Source organism: Saccostrea echinata, unplaced genomic scaffold, assembly GCF_033153115.1.
Source record: "Saccostrea echinata isolate AGI-Se365-2 ecotype Australia unplaced genomic scaffold, CSIRO_AGI_Sech_v1 ptg000054l, whole genome shotgun sequence".
Classification (NCBI taxonomy): Eukaryota; Metazoa; Mollusca; class Bivalvia; order Ostreida; family Ostreidae; genus Saccostrea; species Saccostrea echinata.
In genome coordinates, this window is record NW_026889803.1 from 18,369,359 (window position 1) to 18,390,341 (window position 20,983).

Genomic DNA, 20,983 nt, shown 5'->3' on the forward strand with positions numbered 1-20,983 from the left:
AAACATATATTCTAGATGTTTTTTTTAATCCAAACTTGTTTTAGAAGAAGTGTACAACAGCATATATAGACATTAAAATGTAGAACACAGTTCCTTTAAGTATTGGAACTCTTCAACTCCAGGGAAAAAGACAATAAAGTTCAAACTACGTTGCGTATGTCCTTAAGGTTGCCAAAGGTCATTTATTCCAATTCTAGGTTATAAGGTACATTCTTGTGAAGGGCACAAACTTTCAGAGCAGATTACATTGGACGGTGCTCATAATCCTCTCGTGTATCAAGAACTTATTCAATGCCATTTGAACAAGGTCACAAAATATAAATTCTTGACTGGGTTATAACTGAAATGTCCACATTGTAAAACCTCAATTTCGAAACCAATCGCTCACATTTTGAAGGTATTTCATCACCATGAGTAAAATTTTTGAATAGAGTTCATGAAATTATTCAAATATGAAGAACTTGTCTGGGCCATTTTATAATTTAAAGATTGTAAAAGTTCATACATGACGTAATGACTGCTCGTAATCAAAGGATTTTTCATAATTTTTAGCACCTGGTACACCTGGAAAAGGTCAATGTTTCAATATGTGCATAGAAAATTTCTTTATGGAGTGCTGATATGCAATTTCTAAACAGTGTTTTGCATTTTTTCCTTTGCTCTTTTGGGTACAATGAGAACAGCTCCAGTTTGCTCTCCATAATTTTGATGTTACACTTAAATACATAAAAAAAACTCACCAGCATCATTATTGATTTTTTGTAACAAAATGTAAACTAATGTATGTTTTATCAATTGTCAAACTGTTTGGTTTTCCAATTGTTTTTTATAAAGATAAAAAATGTTTCCTGGTACATTAATTTTTTAAATGGAAAATATGTCAGGCATTTGACAGAAAATTTTCTACAAAATATAGGGCAGACCTTTTAATATTCTCCGAATAATAAACATCTAAGCAGCTCTGGGGAAGGCAGAACTAATTAATAGGAGCCTGTGTGTCCCTTTGCTCTCTATCAAAGCTTGATTTTCTGAGGATATTCCCTCCTGTGTTAACTGTCAATCTCAGATCCATAATGGGAAGCTGGTATTGATTCTTTATAGTTATAAGTCAAAGTTACATCACTATTGCAGATGCAGACTTGGTTTCGGACATTATACCTCCTCTCAGAGCCATAGTTATGCAAAATAAAAGTTCTGACTGTAAGATAATGGCAACGATTGCCAATTTGATACACGGAACTGTCAACAACCTTCTTCTAAAATAGGATAAAGAATTTTTTTTTCAAACGATGTTTAATCACAGGACATAAAGCTTGGTAATGATTTTCAAGGTCAACTCAAGGATAAAAGATAAAGAAGCTAAATTCTACACTAAACATATTTAATTCAAATTTTTTAACTCATATTTGCATACAATCTATGTAATGAGGAAAAAAATTATTATGTAAAGTCTGAAACGAAATGTAAATTAAGTCTGATAGAGACATTTCATTAAATGATGGCATTCAAGTACTCTCTCTTTTATCAAAAATATGCAATCATGTAAAGATATGAATGCTGGTACATTTTTTTTTCAAACTGATTTTATGAACCAAAGTAATCCAATGGAATAATTCTGCATCTAAAAATCCATGACGTAATTACATGCCCACCAGTATGAACTTCAAATCACAGAAGAAAATAAAAAAAAAAATGGCTTAAAACATCTTTTTTTGAATTCCAATTAAAAATATTTGAAAAAAAACCCCTTACAATTAATACTTCATTCGAACGAAGTTTGAAATCAGTTTAAGATCATCAAGGTTACATTAATTTGGACTTTTAATCAAATAAAACATTGTAGAAGCATAATGAAATTCTTGTAGCAATATTGGCCATAGCAAAATATAAAACCTTTGTGCATGTTCAGAATCATGCATATACATCTTACTGCCAGCATTTGTGATACAGTTCTACTCCAGTCAGAAACCTACCATAAACTGTACAATAAAATGTACATGAAGTATTTTTATGAGCATAATTTTCTTTCACGAAAAGAAATATCCATGCAATAAAATCATTATTATCTGCCTATAGTCTAAATTGACAAAGCTCAGACAATTAGGCAGGGAAACAAATTAAATCACATTTTTTTAAAGCACATGTTTTTCCGGTCTTTGAAAAGTTGAACATCATTATTATACAATATACAAACACATCAGCATATAACTTGCATTACTGAATCAAAACTGAAGCAATTACAGATGGTCAGTACACACCCAGCATTTTAACTTTGAGGCAGATACATTTACTGGTCCATGGGTATTAAAAAGATAAATGGGTAGTAATAGAAAATGTAATTCAATATAATTTTGCCTTACTTTCATCTGAAGATGACTGCATCAACATAACAGAGGAAAACCATACCAATTTCTTAGTTTACCTTGTTTTGTTTTTGAAAGAATGGATTATGTATAAATTAACCAATGCATATGTTAATCTTTAACCTTGGCATATCTCTATGCCAAATGAGATGCCAATTTTGTCCCAGTAAAATATGACAAAAAATATAAAAAAAATTCAATAAACCATATGATATACTGAGATAAAAAAAAGATAATCAAAAGATGTTTACATGAACATATTTCTGATTCCTTCACTTAAGTTTAATTAATTCTTGCACAGCTAGTTTGACAAGGAAATTGAAATCTAAGTTCATATTGCTTCTCCAGAATCGTCGAGCACGTCCCCAGATCTGAGCAGGGAAGCAGGGACTGCTGATGCCATGGAAAATGCGTGCAACGGCTCGTCCGTTAAATCTGTGTTCATGGCCATGGATACAGATCAGCTGTCTGATGTCTACAATTGCCTGAGAGACCTCTTGTGGTGAGGGCTGAAAGAAAAGGATCACGTATACTCTATGCTTTGGATGGAAAATAAATGAAAGATACGGAGGGTCAACTGGGTTCCAAGTCATCTCCTTATACAATACTAAAAAAGTGGGAATTATCAGTGTTAACCTGAAGCATCTGGCAAATCAGAAAATCATTGGAAAACAACAGTCAACTGGGTTCCAGTTCATCTCCTTATAGAATGACAAAAAATGGGAAAATTATCAATATTAACCTGAAGCATCTGGCATATCAGAAAATCACAAGATTATAAATCCTCATAGATTAATAAAGCTTCATTAGTGGAATACAAATAAATATTCTAGAAAGCTTTTGATAGTTAAATTTGTCTCTTCAGGCAGATCTTTAATCATAAAGATACCATATTGAAAAATAAGTTTCTTGGGCCAGTAACGATATTGGTCTTTCAATTCTGACAAAGAAATAGAAAGCAAAACTCCTAATTAAGCTTTATCTAATAGTTTTACCAATTTCAAGCAAGAGCATGTATAATATGATGCTTGGAGATCAGTTTTACATCTAAAAAAGCTTTGTATCCTTTTTTTAAAAAAAAGGGGGGGGGGGATAAGCTGGAACATTCCATACAGAAACTTTATATTCTTATACTGAACTTGAATCTGCTTCAGTGCATGGTCTTACCTTGACCCAAAACTCAAATATTCAACACATGAGGATCCATATCATTAGGACAATGCAGCTAATGTGAAATATTACATTAACATTCAGAATCAGTGTAATTTTCTTTATGAAATCTATTGGAAATCTACAGCATTCAATACCCTATAACACATGTGAAACCCTGTCACTGAACGGTAGAATATACAGTTGGAACTATATGCATTTTTACTCTAGGAACACCAAACTGCATATTGTTTTGACTCAAATTAATTAAAACAATAACCCTATTAAATAACTGTAAAATTATATCAAGTGTATGTTAAGAATTTGTCATTTTTTCTCCTCGTAATATTCATTTGCGTTATTTAACTTTCCACATCACAACGGCTCTTATGTCTATTAAGCACCCCAATTCTAAAAGGTGCTAAATTCATAATACAAAAGATAAAAAAATTAACAATTATGAAGAAAGAAAATTAGAGAATGTAAATATAAGCATTGAATGTTTAGTTTTGGATGTCTTCATTCCTTTAACAGCACCTGTCTGTGCCGACAAATTATCATATCGTGTAAGTGGGGTATTCAATTTGTCAGCATGGCCAGGTGCTGTTATAGGACCGAGATATCTAAAAATAAGCATTCAATGCTTATAATTATTCCTAAACAGAGTGAAAGTGGCAACATCTTAGTTCCTATGGATAGACTACATGTAGTTACCTTGGACAAATTTGATTTTAACTGAACACTGAGAATTTGAATATTGTTGCTTTCCTGTTCTGGAATATAATAATATTTTGAAAGTTCTCCTTTACATTCAATAAGGATCTTAAAAGCAATGAATCAAGACCAAGTGATTATATTTGGACAAACTTTGAATAGAACAATAGGCCCAAGGGCTAAAACGGTAACCTATACTAAGTATATTACAATACTGTAAACAAGAGATATTTGTGAAAAACTACCCCCCCCCCTAAGTCCAAGGGGCATAACTCTGTCAAAAATTGCTGTATCGTACCCAAAACAGTATTTCCTCTAGATATTTTTATGATAAATCTGTATACCAAATTTCATTTCAGTATGTGTAACCTCTGCAAAGAAAATGAACAGAAACTGTTGGTGACTGACTGACAGACAGCAGCAAAGCAATATGCCCTCCCTTCTTCGAAGGGGGACATAAATATCCATAGAAGTACATGTGTATAAAATTTGAAACAAGATAAACTGATGGATGAATTAAGCTTAGGTATTTTTGTTTCTTTATCTATCTATTATTTATAACCCTAACTAATGGAAACTATGAAAGTACTTTTTGTATCACACCGGTATATTATAAAAATTCTTGTCTTATTCAATTGACCTTTCAATTACATTAATTTACAGTGATTAGTTATCGTAGGTGAATAGAAAAGGGGATTAACTTCTCTCAGCAGACTACAAATTAATAGAGGCCTGCCAAGCACCAGAACACTTGACCAAGTGGTCAAGAATTTCGAAAATCTGGTAAAAAATGCCCTTGCTTATTACAACTTTGTACTCTCCCTCCTAGATGCCAAGGAGCAAAGAATGATGCATGTTTACTGTAGATTCAACACAGCCCCACTCTAACACCAGAACCCCTTACCCAGGGGCCATAAAATTCATGATTTTGGAAAAGGCATGATTACTCAAGTTCTCGTGTTGTTCTTCCCGTACTTGAAAAATGTAAACATGAAGTGTTTTTATCATGCTTAGACTTAACTAGATATCATTGAGATGGTGGCCATCTCAAAGGGCCCCACTTTCAGCTACGAACATGAAAATGTAAGGCAGCTGAAAAGGGTTTATTTTGAAGAGGAACATTTGTGTACTATTAAGCGATGTGTTGTTTGAGTCTAAAGGGCTTCTATGTCATCCTTGTTATAATAAAAAATGGCACAAAAATCATGAGTGCTCCATACCCTCTATCAAAAACAGTCACAAAAATCACGAATGTTGCATATCCTCTATGAAAATTGTTGCATATCCTCTATCGAAATATGGAAGGAAAATCACAAATGTTCTGTACCCTAAGTCAATTGGTAATGTTTGAGGCTGATTGGACTTAAGAGAAAGAAATTATGTACTGAACAAAGATTTTAAACAGAGAGGCTATTTTTGACCTTGACCTAGAAACTTCGTTCAAGGTCACTGCACATCCATTGACCAGTGGCACTCTGTGAGTGAAGTATGAGCCACACTGGACCAAGAGGAGAGAAGATATGCTCCGGACAAGGATTTTTCATATAATTCTGCTATGACCTTGACCTTAGACCTAGAAACATGGTTCAAGGTCACTGCACACCCTTTACCAAAAGACACTCTATGGGTGAAGTATGAGCCAGATTGGGCGAAGGAGAGAGAACATATGCTCCGGACAAGAATTTAAACAGAGAGGCTATTTTTGACCTTGACCCTTGACCTAGAAACTTTGTTCAAGGTCACTGCACATCCACTGACCAGTGGCACTCTGTGAGTGAAGTATGAGCCACATTGGACCAAGAGGAGAGAAGATATGCTCTGGACAAGGATTTTTCATATAATTCTGCTATGACCTTGACCTTAGACCTAGAAACATGGTTCAAGGTCACTGCACACCCTTTACCCAAAGACACTCTGTGGGTGAAGTATGAGCCAGATTGGGCCAAGGAGAGAGAAGATATGCTCCGGACAAGAGATCTCAGATGGACAGACGGACGGACAGACTGATCACTATAGGGCGCCTGCAGAGCGGGGCCCTAATCAATGAAGTCCTGTGTGATATTGACAAAAGCTTCATCTTTTGATATTGCTGCAGTTAATTATTTAAATGAAAAACTTCAGTTCAATTGTAGCTATATAAGAATTATTGACAGAATTTATCCCAAACTAGTTTTTACTGTTGAGCTATCTTGAAAAGTGCCAAATTTATCTCATCCATTTACAGTACGTATGAAATAAAAAAATTACTTTAAGAACTTTAAACTCAATCTATATTCTTAAATATTTGAAAAGATGCACGTCCTTATACATATTTTATATTTTGCTGAAAAATTCATATTATAAACTCATTAATGGACCCATAAACATGAGGACTTCACATGGAAACTGTAAGGAACTTTATTTGCACAATGATATCTCTTAAGTATGTCAAAAAATCTGATGACAGCACTGCTTTACGAAATATAGGACATACTAAATTAGTAATATACAAAATGTAGAAAAATTGATTGACTAGATTTTTTTCAGTTCAAGGTCCTGTTCCTTCTTAATTACCCAGGAGCAGAGAAGATTTTCAAAGATTTAATGTATTTTCACTATATAATCAATAGAGCCCTGTCCTAGCTCCAGAGGCCCTGGACCCAGGGGCTAATTAAGAAATTCACAATTTTGGAAGAGGCACCCTTGCTCATCATAACCATGTACTTACCAAGTATGTTTGCTAAATGTTTACATGATGAATTAAACACAGCGTAAATTTCTGAAGTACTTATTTTATGTTATTCTTACCAAAAATAATCAATTAAAACTATATTCTGTGGGAGAAAAAAATAACACTAGGCTGTGTGATTTGTAGTTTTGGGCTAAGTATTTCTTAAAAAAAAGATATTAATCTTAAAACCTCTTTTCACTTTATGGTTGTACCTTAAAGTTCCTTCAAAGGAGGCATGGGCTTTCAAATGCTGTGTGCAGAGATAGCTGACATTGGTCTGGTGGCTTTGAAGATTAAGTTCATACTGTTCAAGTTTTCAAATAACAACAGTGGACAGATCGAAATGTCAGAAAAGGCCTTTGGGTCTCCCAAGGGACAAGTACAAAGAATATATTTTTGAAAGGTTAATTTAGTGCTCACACAAAGGCAATGTATCAAATATAATTCAACCATTCCCTGAATGAAGTCTGCACTGCTTTTAAAATCTGCTTCATGAAGACACATTACTATATCTCTGGAGGTTTTGCTACCATTTTACTTTCCTGATTGAGATTGATATCATGATCCTCTAAATCATTCCATCCCCCCCAAAAAAAATTGTTTAGTCTTAACCTAAACTCCCAATTCTTTTTAGTCTTTCTTGCTTACAATTACAATCCTTTATACATGTAATTGTTTCACTAAATATGTTCTCCTGAGATTTGTTTTTTCTATAATACACATCATTGCTTCCCTGTCAATTAAGTTAAGATCAAATAAGATGTCTCTTCACAGATTATGTGCTTTAAACTGGAAATGATATTGCTCCTTATATGCATAGAATCCCAGAAAATGTCAGACAGTGAAGCATACTGAGGCTGATGTTAAAAAATAGTAGCTCTGATATTAGTTTTTGGACACCTGAGGAAGAAAATTAAAATCTGAGCGAGCTAGCTAGGTTACCAACAGGATATCTAATCATTAAAATAAAAGTTTCCCATCCCAGGATCAAACATTGCAATTGGTAAAATGGCTGATCTTTCTCTCACATCAATTTAATATGGCTTTGTCAGGAAATTGAATTTTAAAATTAAATTTATTTTCTGCAAGAGGTACCTACTATTTTTCTTACTATATTGTCTAGAGTGGGTCTAGTCTAGCAATATAAGTAATATACATAGTAACATCTATGGGGAAACCTAATAAATACTAATACTGTATAAGCAGAATTTTTAGCGAGGATTCAATTTTGACATCATTAGCGAATATGTTGAGATTGCTGAAATTACATATCACTAATAATTCATCCAGCATTAAGGAAGTATGGCTATCTTGCAGTATATTATCAAATCGCTCAAATTACTTCTCACTAAAATTATATTCATATTTTTATGGCTAAATCGCTAAATTTGCGTCTCGCTAAAAATTCAACTTATACGGTAATAAAGATTTACCTCTTGTTCTTTTTCTTCTGTTTCTCTCTGCTTGTACTGATTCAACAAACTTTGACTTTCAAAGTAGTCATTAATTATTTCCTTCAGTTTTCTATTTTTTCCTTCATCTAAGGCATCTGCAGACATCCAGAAGTTCTTATGCGAAACACTGAAAGTAAAAAAAATTCACTGATCATCACTTTAAAAAAATAGAAGTTAAAATACCAGATGAGACTGTAGCTCTACTGGTTGAACTAAAGATAGTCTGTGAGGAAAAAATGTACTTTAACTTGAAACAACTTTTCTTGGAGTGATTTTTTTTCTCTGTATAGTAACACAACTTCCTCAATAAGGTCAGTGAGGCAGCAAGGAACATTAAACTGATGTATAGGTTCTTTTAATAAATGACAGACACCTTATTGACTAATGCAAAATCTTCCTGGTCTGTAAGCTAAGAAAGCTAATAAAGTGCATCACTAGGGTACATAATACACCAATCTGGAACCACATAATGTACGTATACCTATTTCTGCATTCTCAAAATTTGCAACTACATTGGAATCAAATAACTAACATACTCAAAGTTCTCTATAATGGAAAACATAAGAGACAAAAATACCTTTTCATTCATTTTTATTGAAAAAGTCATAAGAAAGACAAAAGTCCCAAGGGCCTTGACAGTCACTTTAGTATAATACAACCCTTTTTTCATGAATTTGGTCATGAAATGACCAAGAATATTACCACTTCACTTAAGTCTTGCACACAGTAAAATTTGAAAATGATGGAGAATCCTGTGTCAACAGTTTGACTGCTGGATGACCAGGAGTAAACAGGAAGATTTTTGAACATTGCATTAATTTGGATGGTTTTTGCCCCCACCCTCAGGCCCCTGGGGGCAGGGACCATGAAAAGTTTGATGTTGCTAGGGCCAACAGTCTGCAAGATATGATGAACATAAAATTTCAAAATAAGCTATGACCTACATTTGGAGCTCCCCCTCCATTTCCCCTCACCCAAGATGCATCAACCAACTAAATTTGATGAATCTTGGTCTTGCCTTGAGCAAGATATGCTCTGGACAAGATCTGAATATGATAGCCATAAAATGCCTGAAAGGGGTCAAAGTGACCTACTATTAATATGCTACACATCTTTCCCAAAAAAATTAACAAGGTTTAGTGGTGCTTTGACTCACAGTTTGCAACCTATAGCGCAGACATGATTCTGCAATTTATCCTTCAAATTCCAAAATTATATAGAATTTACATGACTATTTTGGGGTTTTAATGCATCTTTCCCTATGATGCATCATCTGACAAAGGTTTGATGGTCCTCACTGATTAAACAGACAGATGGATGGATAGACAACCAGACAACAAATCCCAGATCATAATACAACCTGTCAGAAGAAAGGCATATCAAAATTAAAGTTCTGAACCAAACATTAGATGAACTATAAAACCCAAATTCATTCTGAATAGTAAGAATCCAGAGTGTCTGTGACAGGTTTTTAAAAATGAATGTGACATATCTGTGTACATCAGGCTGTCTTCCCAATCCCCCTATTTTAAACTGTTTCATGGCTGAATTAAAAAAACAATAATACAAAATAAAAATGAATTCATGACACATATGTACTGATTTAAGTTCACAAAAAGGGAGTATGTCATTATCTAGTACACGTAACTGTATAAATTCTGCTCTTCTCCAAAACAAATTATTTTTAAAAAATGTAGCTAATATATGATAAAATGAAAACATTCCTTGTGCATAAAATAATTTATTTCACCTCTTTTCCTCTAAATGACTTTGCCCAAGTGACTTTGGGTCAATAAACTCATATTTGCCTTCTCTGAAATGACATTTTCAGAAAATATTAACAAGATAGGGGTAGCATTTGCTACTGGTTAACCAATTAATCTGTCAGAATATTACAGCCTGTTACTATACATGTAATTTGCAATTGTATAATCTAAATTCATTTTTTTTTTTTAGTTTTCATTTTGAAGCATACTTATTTTGAATCATCAGCTTTTTAAAAAAAAAAAAAATTACTATATAAATTAATTTGCAATTAGAGTACCTAAGGAATAGACCATGGAATCAAAGTAATATATATATATCATTAGTCTTAATAGGTGGCTTTACTGTTGATACGTCAAGTATCACTAAGGGGCCAGGACACAGGTGCATTGCTGTTTTGTGTACAATGCAATTTTAAATTTCCATTTTTATCAAAAAAAATAACTTCAATTAACAAAATGAACTTAGTAATACATAAAAATTCTTAAATTTCAGTGATATTCTTTTATATCATAACCTCAAACATCTGCGTTTGTAAACCTGGGTACAAGCACTGTTATTGTGAATGTTTACATTTTACAGGGTGTGTTCAGTTTGTTAACTCTGCATGCTCACGTATCACAGAACCAGAACTGGCAATTCTCACATTTCTATTCTGAATTTTACGGATTATGATTTTAAATATTTTTCATTAATACACAACAAATTATCCATTTTTCTTCCATACTAAGGATAGTTATATTTTACTTTGTAAAACATAAACTTGAAATCTGTGTCCGAACCCCTTTAAATTACATAAAAATATGAAGAAATCGCTGATAACTGAAAATTGGTTGAAATATTTGGGCATACACCATTTCCTAATTTCACTGAAAATGCAATTAAAGCATATGTCTTCAAAGGACTAAAAGTAAATGACATAGGTACAATAATTAAGAGAGAATAGTCACTGTGTTAAATGTACAAAACTGTGTTGTTTGTAGCTTTTGAATTTTTCTATATACACTGTATCTATATTGTCATCCTCTATATCTACAATAAATATTTAATTTTAAGACAGATGAATTTGCTCTCACCAATATACAGTGCTGTTAAACCTCGGTATCTCAAACTCAATGGGACTGAGAAAACACTTTGAGATACCAAAGGTTTCGAGATATTGATGGTAAAATACTTATTAGAAAAAGTGCTTGGGACTTGCAAATCACTTTGACATATCCATAGTATTTGAGATGTCCATGTTCAAGATAATGAAGTTCAGCTGTATATCAGTATATGAAGTCTGATGAAAACAATATGCATAATGCAAAATTGGGAAAAGTGAGGTCAAAGTCAAATGGAAAGTCAAGATTAGAAATAATAAAACAGTTTATAACTATTTATACTATATATACAACAGTTGTGTATATGAAGATAGATGAAAACAACCTGCTGAACACAACATTGGGTACAAACATCGACGAATGTTATCTATAAGTAAGGCAAATGTTACATCTAATTTTTTTTTCTAGTTAGTGTACATCCCAAGACCAATATCCATGCAAGTTTGGTTTAAGTAGGACTTAAAGTTACTTGGAAATAGACCTGCTCAGAAAACTTTTAACCTGTTTACTAATTAAGAAAATTTTGGTCAGTTCCAACATCCAAAGCAAGTCTGGCAGTTTTCATCCTTAGATGCACCATCTATGCAAGTTTAATCATAACAGGCCAAAATATTATATAGCTAGTATTAGGTACTCCAAAAAAATTACCCTGGTCACTCATCTGGAAAATGTAGCTCCGATTCATAATCCAAAGCAAGTCTGGAAATGTCCATCCCTAGATACATCATCCATGCTAATTTGGTTAAAATATGGCTAAAATTCACCCATGTGGAAAATCTAAGTCAGATCCAGCATCTGAAGCAGGTTGGTTAGTGTACATCCCTAGATGCATCATCCATGAAATTTTGGTCCAGGAAGAGCTTATAGTTACTTGGGAATAGACCTGCTCAAAAATCCTTACTTGCAGCATAATCACTTATGTGGAAAATCTAGGTCAGATCCAGCATCCAAAGCAAGTGTGGTAGTGTCCATCCCTAGATACATCATCAATGCAAGTTTGGTCAAGGTAGGGCTTATATTTACTTGGGAATGGACCTGCTCAAAAAATTTTTAACCTGTTTACTAATCAAAAAATTTTTGGTCTGTTCCAACATCCGAAGCAAGTGTGGTAGTGTCCATCCCTAGATGCATCATCCATGAAAGTTTGGTTCAGGTAGGGTCTATAGTTACTTGGGAATGGACCTGCTCCAATAACTTAAAGCTGGTCATTCATCTGGAAAATCTAGGTCAGATCCAGCATCCCAAGCAAGTGTGGTAGTGTCCATCACTAGATGCATCATCCATGCAAGATTTGCATCATCCAATATTGCAAGATTGGTCCAGGTAGGGTTTATTGTTACTTGGGAATGGACCTGCTCCAAAAACATAAAGCTGGTCACTCATCAAGAAAATCTAGGTCAAATCCAGCATCCAAAGTAAGTGTGGTAGTGTGCATCCCTAGATGCATCATCCATGCAAGTTTGGTCCAGGTAGGGCTTACAGTTACTTGGGAATGGACTTGTTCCTAAAACTTTAACCTGGACACTGATGCTAACGCTGACGGTATAGCATAAGCTCATCTCGACTTCAATGAGGTGAGCTAAAAACTAAATGCTACAACCATATCAATGCTGGGGTAAAACCACTAAGGCTGTCAATAAAGGTTCCCAAAAATAACCGAAAACTGCAGTCCAAGATGTTCAGTTCGTTCCATTTTTTAAAATTTCGTTTTGGGTCTGATTTATATATTAGAATCTGTTTTATAAAAAAAATGGCATCCAAATCAAACGATAACAGTGATCAATAAACATCACAACTGTCAACTGAAATCTACTTCATTCCATATGCACGACAAAACACTTGTCAGGAAAGGATTAGATAATTATCAAAATGTGCAAAAGTATTCAGGTTGTAACTAACAGTCGATTTTGTAGTCCTAAACACCTAGTATGTCAAGATGTAAACATGGTTAAGACTTGTTTTCACGATGAATTTAATGTAACAAATAAAGATTTTTCAAGTTTAATTCAGAAAAATTAAGGTTTAAAGTAAATGTAAATAAGCGTACCAAAAAACCTGAAACGGAACCGAAAATTTACAAAACCGACCAGACCCAAAAAATCTTTGATGGAGAGTTGTGAATAAAAGATAAGCAATTTTGCATTTTATTGCCATCCCCGGAAATTTTCTCTGTAAGAGATTTTCAATTAATAAAGATTTGTGACCTCCAGTGACTTTAATCTTAGATCATCTCTAGTGTATCTTCAGGTAGTTGGATGATTATTATCTATTTTTTCATATTTGATCCATTCATTTTCCCTCTGAGACTTGACCTAGCTATACCCAGAGGATACTGCAGATAATATTATATAGTACACAAAAGATTATGTTAAATTGTTTTTATTGTGGTTATATGCACAAGTTAGGAAAATTTTCTTATAAGAGACTGAAAATTTTCAATAGAAACAAAAGAATTAAGTGATGCATACATTCTTAAATAATATATATGCAAGGAATTTATGTTTATTATCATGCAGTCTCATGAGAAGCACCATGCACTCAAAATAAAATTTATTCCCTTTTAATTCATAATATTGCTAAAATTCATATTAAAGCTCCTGATCAACAACCCAATCAAAAATTAATGTCTTGTGATTTGATCTGTGCATGGGAATCATTCTGTGATACCAAATACTCAATAAAATAAGCAATCAACACTAAAATGCTTGAAATATTGGACACTACATTATTATCAAATGGTATGGATCTTGATGCAATTAATATAAAAAATTAATAACAATGTCTGGTAAACGATACAATTTTGATAAACACAAAATCTAGCCAAGAAGGGAAGTGTGAATTTGTAAATTTCAAATTTTATATTAAAAAGTATATCTTTTTTTTCTTATTGACCATGCATACCCGATACATTCTTGAAAAGGATTAAAAATTTACTGTTTATGGTGTAGAAATATTCTAAATTTTCATTTTCATATAGAATCCAATTACAACTGTACTCTATACATCAGTACCACTGGTGTGACATTGATATTAATAATTATGGTCCCTGACATTGAAATTCCAGCATATTTGCTTCATCTTACGTGATAAATTTCTTTATAGTTCCACAAAGATGTTTTGACTATCTGTGTTAAAGAGTGACCACCTAGACAGACAACAGAGAAAGGACTGGATGCCAGAAAAATATGTTCACTGTGTGGCAATTCATGTGCCAGTGTCAGAACCCCCCCACAAATAATTATCTAGAAAGACATCAACAATACTGTAGCTCAATCGGTAAAGAGCTCAATCTGAAGTCAGGTCATTGGTTCGATTAAAAATTGGTCTTTTGAAGATAAGACCTTTTAAAAAAACTGAGGTCCGATATGTCATGACTCCAGGCATTGCCAGGCTGAAGAACCCTCACTGCTGAAAGCCCTAAGTGCTGAGTAAAGATCTAACTTTAAAGCCCTTTACAAGCATACGGTGATGCCTCATATATGTAAAATAATCTTGCAAGTGATGTTAATTGCAACAATCAATCTAAGACAATACATCTAACAATACTTTGAATATAAATTCTTTTATGGAAGGATTATTCCCTAAGAATCAGTGAATTAATACTGTAAAATCACATATTTTCGTGGGGTCAAATTTTCGTGGTTTGAGAAAAAAACTATGGGTTTGTGGGGATTTGATTTCGTGAAAGAAGAATTTTTCAGTAGTTAAGTATGAAATATGAAGATAACGAACAGTATTCAATCTCAAAAGTCCAATGAAACGATACAGATTTGGAGCGGAGCAGACACGGACCTCAGAAATTAGAGGTGGGATCAGGTGCCATGGAAAAGTAAGCATCCCCTGCTGACCGGTGACACCCGCCGTGTGCTCCTTTTCATGATCGGGAAACAAAAACCGGAATGTATGTATAAATAGTATATGACATTTTGCATATCGTGGTGGACATGAATTTGTGGGTCTCTTCGTACCTCGAAAACAATGAAAAATTAAACCCCCATGAAAATTAGTGATATCACAGTATCTTGTACTTTCTTGTTGTTTACATTTCAAGTTTTAAAAACACTTCAATAATGCAATATCTGTAAAAGAAAAATTTCACCAATGCAATATTTGAACTTAAAAACATCCACTTTTGAGGGAGAGTTAGCTTATGAAATCTGATAACCAAGAAGGGAGATTTAAAATGGACACTTTGAGCAGGTGAATATACTAAAGAGAATTCTTCTCTTTAAGGATACAATTATCATATTGGTAAGATTAGAAATAATGCAGACTGATTATATCTTCATTGCTCCCTATTCTGAATTTGTCACAAGAGGACCCATTTGAATAGGGAGCAATTAAGATGAAATACAACTCTGTCAAATAAACAGTACAAAAAAAAAAAAAACTGAACTGCCATAGGTATGATGAATCAGATAAAAATGGACAAATTAATAGTCTTTAGGCCTCTTTTGACATATATTACTGTATCTGTTCCTAACACAAAAAAGTAGGAAGATTCAATATACCAACTTGTTCAATAAACTGCAGCTATATAATCAAGCTAAAACAGAATATGGCAAGCCTTCTACTTGTATGTAAAGGTACATTTATCATCCACTAATAACAATTTAAATCAAGTCTTATCATTTATCAAAATAAATATTTCCTGGCAAGTATATGTCAAAAAAATTTGGTACTTCATTAATCAAGTGAAATTGTGAATTTCCATATACATTTTATTTCACACATTTTAAAAATAATAGTCCATGCATTCACTACAAACTCTGCCCTGGGATCAAGACCCCTCCCTTTGCCAAAGGAAGAGGAACTTAAGGCCACCTTTTACAAAAAAAATGTTTGCTTGCCCTATCCTGATTCAGTGTAAAAAATTTGGGAAGGTAGGTAGGGGAAATTTTTTTTTTTTATTCAAAAACATTTGCAAATATGAAGTTAAAAATGGGATGTGAAAACTTAGGAATGAAGAATAAATAAAAAAATAAATGTTTCCTGGAGGTTTAATTAAGAAAAGTTTTGAGTCTGGCCGTTTTTCAGTGATGATTCTGTGAAATGGCCAAAATATCTGAAATAGGTTGGGGTCAAGGGGCTGACAAAATCTTTAGCAATCCCCAAAATTGATTTAAATGAGTGACAAAAATTGAAGTGTGACAGTTTGTTCAACAACTTTTATATCTGGTTAAATGAACCGCCACACCATGGTAAGGAAGTCTGAATCATCCCTATGTTTGTGTTTACCTCCCTAACAAAACAAGAGGCCCAAGGGCTTTAACAGTCACCTGAGTATAATACAACACTGTAAAGGGTCCATCGAAGTATAAAACAAAATTAACTGATAGATGAAGCAATGTTGCCCAAGAATTTCAAAAATCTGGTAAAAATACCCTTGCTTATTGTAACGTGCTCGACCAGAGTGATCTCCTTGGGATCATACTTGGTTTTCCCAAGTCTTACAGGGATGATAATGAATGCAAAATATACAAATACAATCGACACTTGCCTATTGTGTAAGGTATTCAATATATACAAGTATGTTTTTGTCACTTGCCTAGTGCTACAATTCAGTACACACAGACTAGGGTATACAACATGTCTATTTGCCACTTGTCACGAATTACAATAAGTCACCTGGCTCTCTGTGAATCTTTGTTCTCTTTGATAAAGTATAAAACAACTTTATCCAGTCTCTTTTCAACCATGACTATACCAGTGACAATAACTCATCTACTGTCAAACAGATCGCAACAGTGTAAAATACTGTGTACAATTACAATTTTTGCTAAATACAGGTAAACTTCGTTATCTCGACATCGACGGGACCATTGGAAAATGTCGAGATATCCAAGGTGTCGAGATATCAGAGATGAGACGAAGTCCAAGATTTCACTGCATAGCAAAAGACTTCAATATACATGTAGACTGTAGCTCAACATATTTCAGAATTCTCTCTATTTTTATTAAAAATCTAAGAAGTTATTTTAAAATTCTTGATAATTTTACGTGTTCTTTATCGAAATCCTTCTAAATTCACAAAGTTACAGCATTTGCGTGTAACTTTCCTTTTCGTCAGAACAGGATACGAAATGCGCTCTATAAACTTCGAACCATATAAAGTCGACATCTGATATACCGAAAAAAATTTAAATACGGATTATTTTTTTTTCTTATTTCTTTCAGGAAGAATGTACATTAAAATTCATTTTTAAAAGAGATTTGTGTATCTAAACTAACGTAGTGTTGTTACAGATGAATGAATTACGGCTGATTTAGCAGTGATATTACCCAAGCTGAACATTAAGCAATAAACTTCTCAAAGACGCCGAGGGGCTCTGGATTCACCTGCAAACACAGTCTATAGAATTAATTAAGCAGCGTGCAGTCAAAACATGGGTGTGAAAGGTGTGAAATTTTGACGACGTCGAGATACCTGGAGTCGTCCCTGCGTGAAGAGCGACCCTATCTGACAAACAGTTAGGTTCAGTAGAGCAGAAAATTGCCGATGTCGACATATACCAGGTAAATTTTGCTCTTGGGACTGTGAATATACGTCGAGATAACCCGGGTTGTCGACATTACCGAGTCGACGTATCAGAGTTTTTGCAAATCATTTATATAGTATATACTGCCGGAACCGCGACAGGAAGTCGACATATCCCAAGTTGTCAACATATTCGATGTCGAGATACCAAAGTTTACCTGTATATAAATAATCATTATGTCAATCTTTTAAATTGCTTTTCAGGCAAGAATCTGACTTTGAGCATGCTTTGCTCATTTAAACCAAACATTCATTTTTATTTTGTTTCTATATATATATAACATTCTTTCTTGTATTCCCTTTCAATCAAATAACCTGTTTAATAATTAAATTATACACAAGGATTTCTTGATTAACAACATCTAGCAAAGGGGAGTATAGTTCTCATTTGCTTGTGTACTCTTTGCCTCCTAGATACCCAGGAGCAAAGGCACATTTACTTATAATTATATTTAATACATTTACATTGATGTTAATGCATTTAGTTTGTTTGCTTAGTACTCAGGGATAGAGGAAACGATTTTCAAAGCATTTATTCATTTTCACTATACATGTATAATCATTAGAACCCCGCCATAACACCAGAACCCCTGACCCAGGGGCCATGAAATTCACAATTTTGGAAGAGGCACTTTTCCTCATCATAACTATGTACTTAGTTCCTCGGCTAAATACCCAGGAGCAGAGGAGAAGATTTTTAAAGAATTGATGCATTTTCACCATATTATCATTAGAGCCCCACCCTAGCACCAGAACCCCTGACCCTGGGGCCATGAATGTCAAAATTCTGGTAGAGGGCTCAATGCTTAGTTCAATTATGCAAACAGTTTGACTGCTTGATGTCCAGGAGTAAAGAAGAAGATTTTTAAAGATTGCATTAATTTTGGTGGTTTTAGCCCCAACCCTCAGGCCCCAGGGGGTCAGGGGCCATGAAATTCAAAATTTTTGTTCCCCTTCACCCATAGATGCTATATGCCAAAATTGGTTGAAATTGGTTTAGCAGTTTCAGAGGAGAAACTGAAAATGTTTAAATGTTAATGCATGACAAATGCCGACAGACAAAAACGGATAGCAATAGGTCACCTGAGTAACTCAGGTGACCTAAAAATACTATAGTATACTACTTATCCACTGGCTGTGAGTGGGATAGCTCTTTTATCAAACCCGCGACAGGAACTATTCCCTGAGGGCTTGTCATCACTATGAAAACATTGATTTACTATGGTGAAAACTTTGATTTACTATTATAGTGATAACTACGACACTATAGTGATCATTTTGAAAACTTTGATTTACTATAGTGATCACTACGACACAATAGTAATCACTTTGAAGACTTTGACTCACTATAGTGATAACTTTGACACTTTGATTTACAATAGTTAACTATAATAAACTATAGTTTATATTTGTTAGGGCTTACTTAGAGATAAAAGCAAACATCTGGATGATGCAGACTAGATCAAAACACAGACTTACCGACTTGAATTTTTCACATGGACAGAAACAGAAAAGGATTGCTGTGCAAAAAGAAAGTACCGAAATATTGGAAAACACCTGTATAAATATCGGACTCTTGGATTACTTAATAACCAGAATTCTGCTAAATATCGGTACAGAATAAAATATATCACTGGTTTTTAGTCAGTCAGTCGGGAGAGGGCAAACAAACCTTTTTTTCAAAGATGGCCTAATTTACATCTATCGTACAAAGTTCTTTTCACCATTATTTTCCTGTAATAATTTATTTCTGCCAGCTGTCTAGTATGTGTGAAGTATACACTTTTTAAAATAGAAGATTTTGACCCCCTCTGAGATCCTTGGGGGGAGGGGGGAATCTTGATAGTAAAAATTTCTGTTCCTTTACCCAAATATTTTGACTCCTTTTTCTTAGAATATAGGACATTTTTGACAGATGCTTAATGAATTAGTTACTTCACATCCAATATACAAGTTTCAATCCAAGTTCATACATCCAACACTTCAAGATAAATCATACAGTATTAATATGTGACCTTGGTCATTATCAACACTAAATCTCGGACCATCTGTTTCACAATGTATGTATTAAGTAATATCTTTTAAATAAAACTGAGTAAAAAGTAATTGGAAGTTCTATCCCCTTTAGCTCCTAGTTCAATAATGCTGGAAACATATGCATGACATACACTTTCCTTACAATTTCCAAAAACTTTTTTGTAAGTGTGGACATCTGAGAGTAATAACAGCTGTACATTCTGATCGACACAGACCCTTAACTGTAGGTCTTAAAAAGTTTCACATAATTTGAGAATAAAATTAAGTAAATTGAAAGTATAAGAATGAATGGTCAATGCACGTTTTCACAGTATTTAGAATTTATTTTTGTAATAATGACTGTGATTCAGACATCACCTACTGCTTAACCATCAATTTGGACACTGTGAACAGAGAGGCCTATGGAGTGATGTATTTAGTAGACAAATGAAAAAATGCCCACATCTCCAAGCTCTGTTCATTCAGCATGACAGAGGATATCTTGTTTTATTGAACAGACACAGCTATTTCACCAGAAAGCAATTTCAAGAGTGAAAGTTGATCTGACATATGTGCAGCAAATGAACAACTAAGGGAAACTTTTTCTTGCAATGTAAGTATAAAAACATTTATTCTCTATTGCTTCACCTGACTAGTTTTTTTGCAGTTTATGATATCCCTGGCAATAGTCATAATATATATTCCTTCTAAAACCAATATTGTAAGTTGAGGTTAACAGTTAATTGCACATAAACAATATAAATGCCACTTTTACTCATCTTAAAGACTTAAGTTTTAAACGAAAAATATCAACCTTAATTGAATATATATATATATATATATATATATATATATCTTTTAAGATGCATGAGCAATGGATTTGTTCACAATGACTATCTTTCTAATTTGGGATTTTTTCTGTCCTTGCAAACACTTGCAAATATTAACACACTTACGCGATAACCATGCAGGTTTTTGTAAAATAAAAATGTCTATGCATTCAACCAGTCTACAACTGATAGGTGAACCCTTATTTCACGTTAGGTTTCTGTAGCAAATTACACAATCTTTTTATTCTCGGTGCTTTTGTATCTCTTTAGCAATTATTGATGTTAACTAAATTGCCTATTTGTTGGTGACCATCACAAATAAAACTCAGCATACCAATAAAA

The 20,983-nt window shown here is 33.6% G+C and overlaps 1 protein-coding gene across 2 annotated transcripts in view; it reads right to left on the reverse strand.

The window, feature by feature from the left end:
* Positions 1 to 1,456: 1,456 nt before the first annotated feature.
* The window catches only part of LOC133171662 (ATP-dependent DNA helicase Q4-like), a 153,570-nt gene continuing 134,043 nt past the window's right edge, over positions 1,457 to 20,983 (reverse strand). For both annotated transcript variants that reach the window (XM_061306452.1, XM_061306451.1), the window contains exons 20-21: positions 8,370 to 8,517; positions 1,457 to 2,872 (exon numbers count right to left, since the gene is read on the reverse strand). In XM_061306452.1, coding sequence (XP_061162436.1) covers positions 2,636 to 2,872; positions 8,370 to 8,517 — 385 coding nt within the window. In that variant the 3' untranslated portion in view covers positions 1,457 to 2,635. The remainder of the gene's footprint in view (positions 2,873 to 8,369; positions 8,518 to 20,983) is intronic.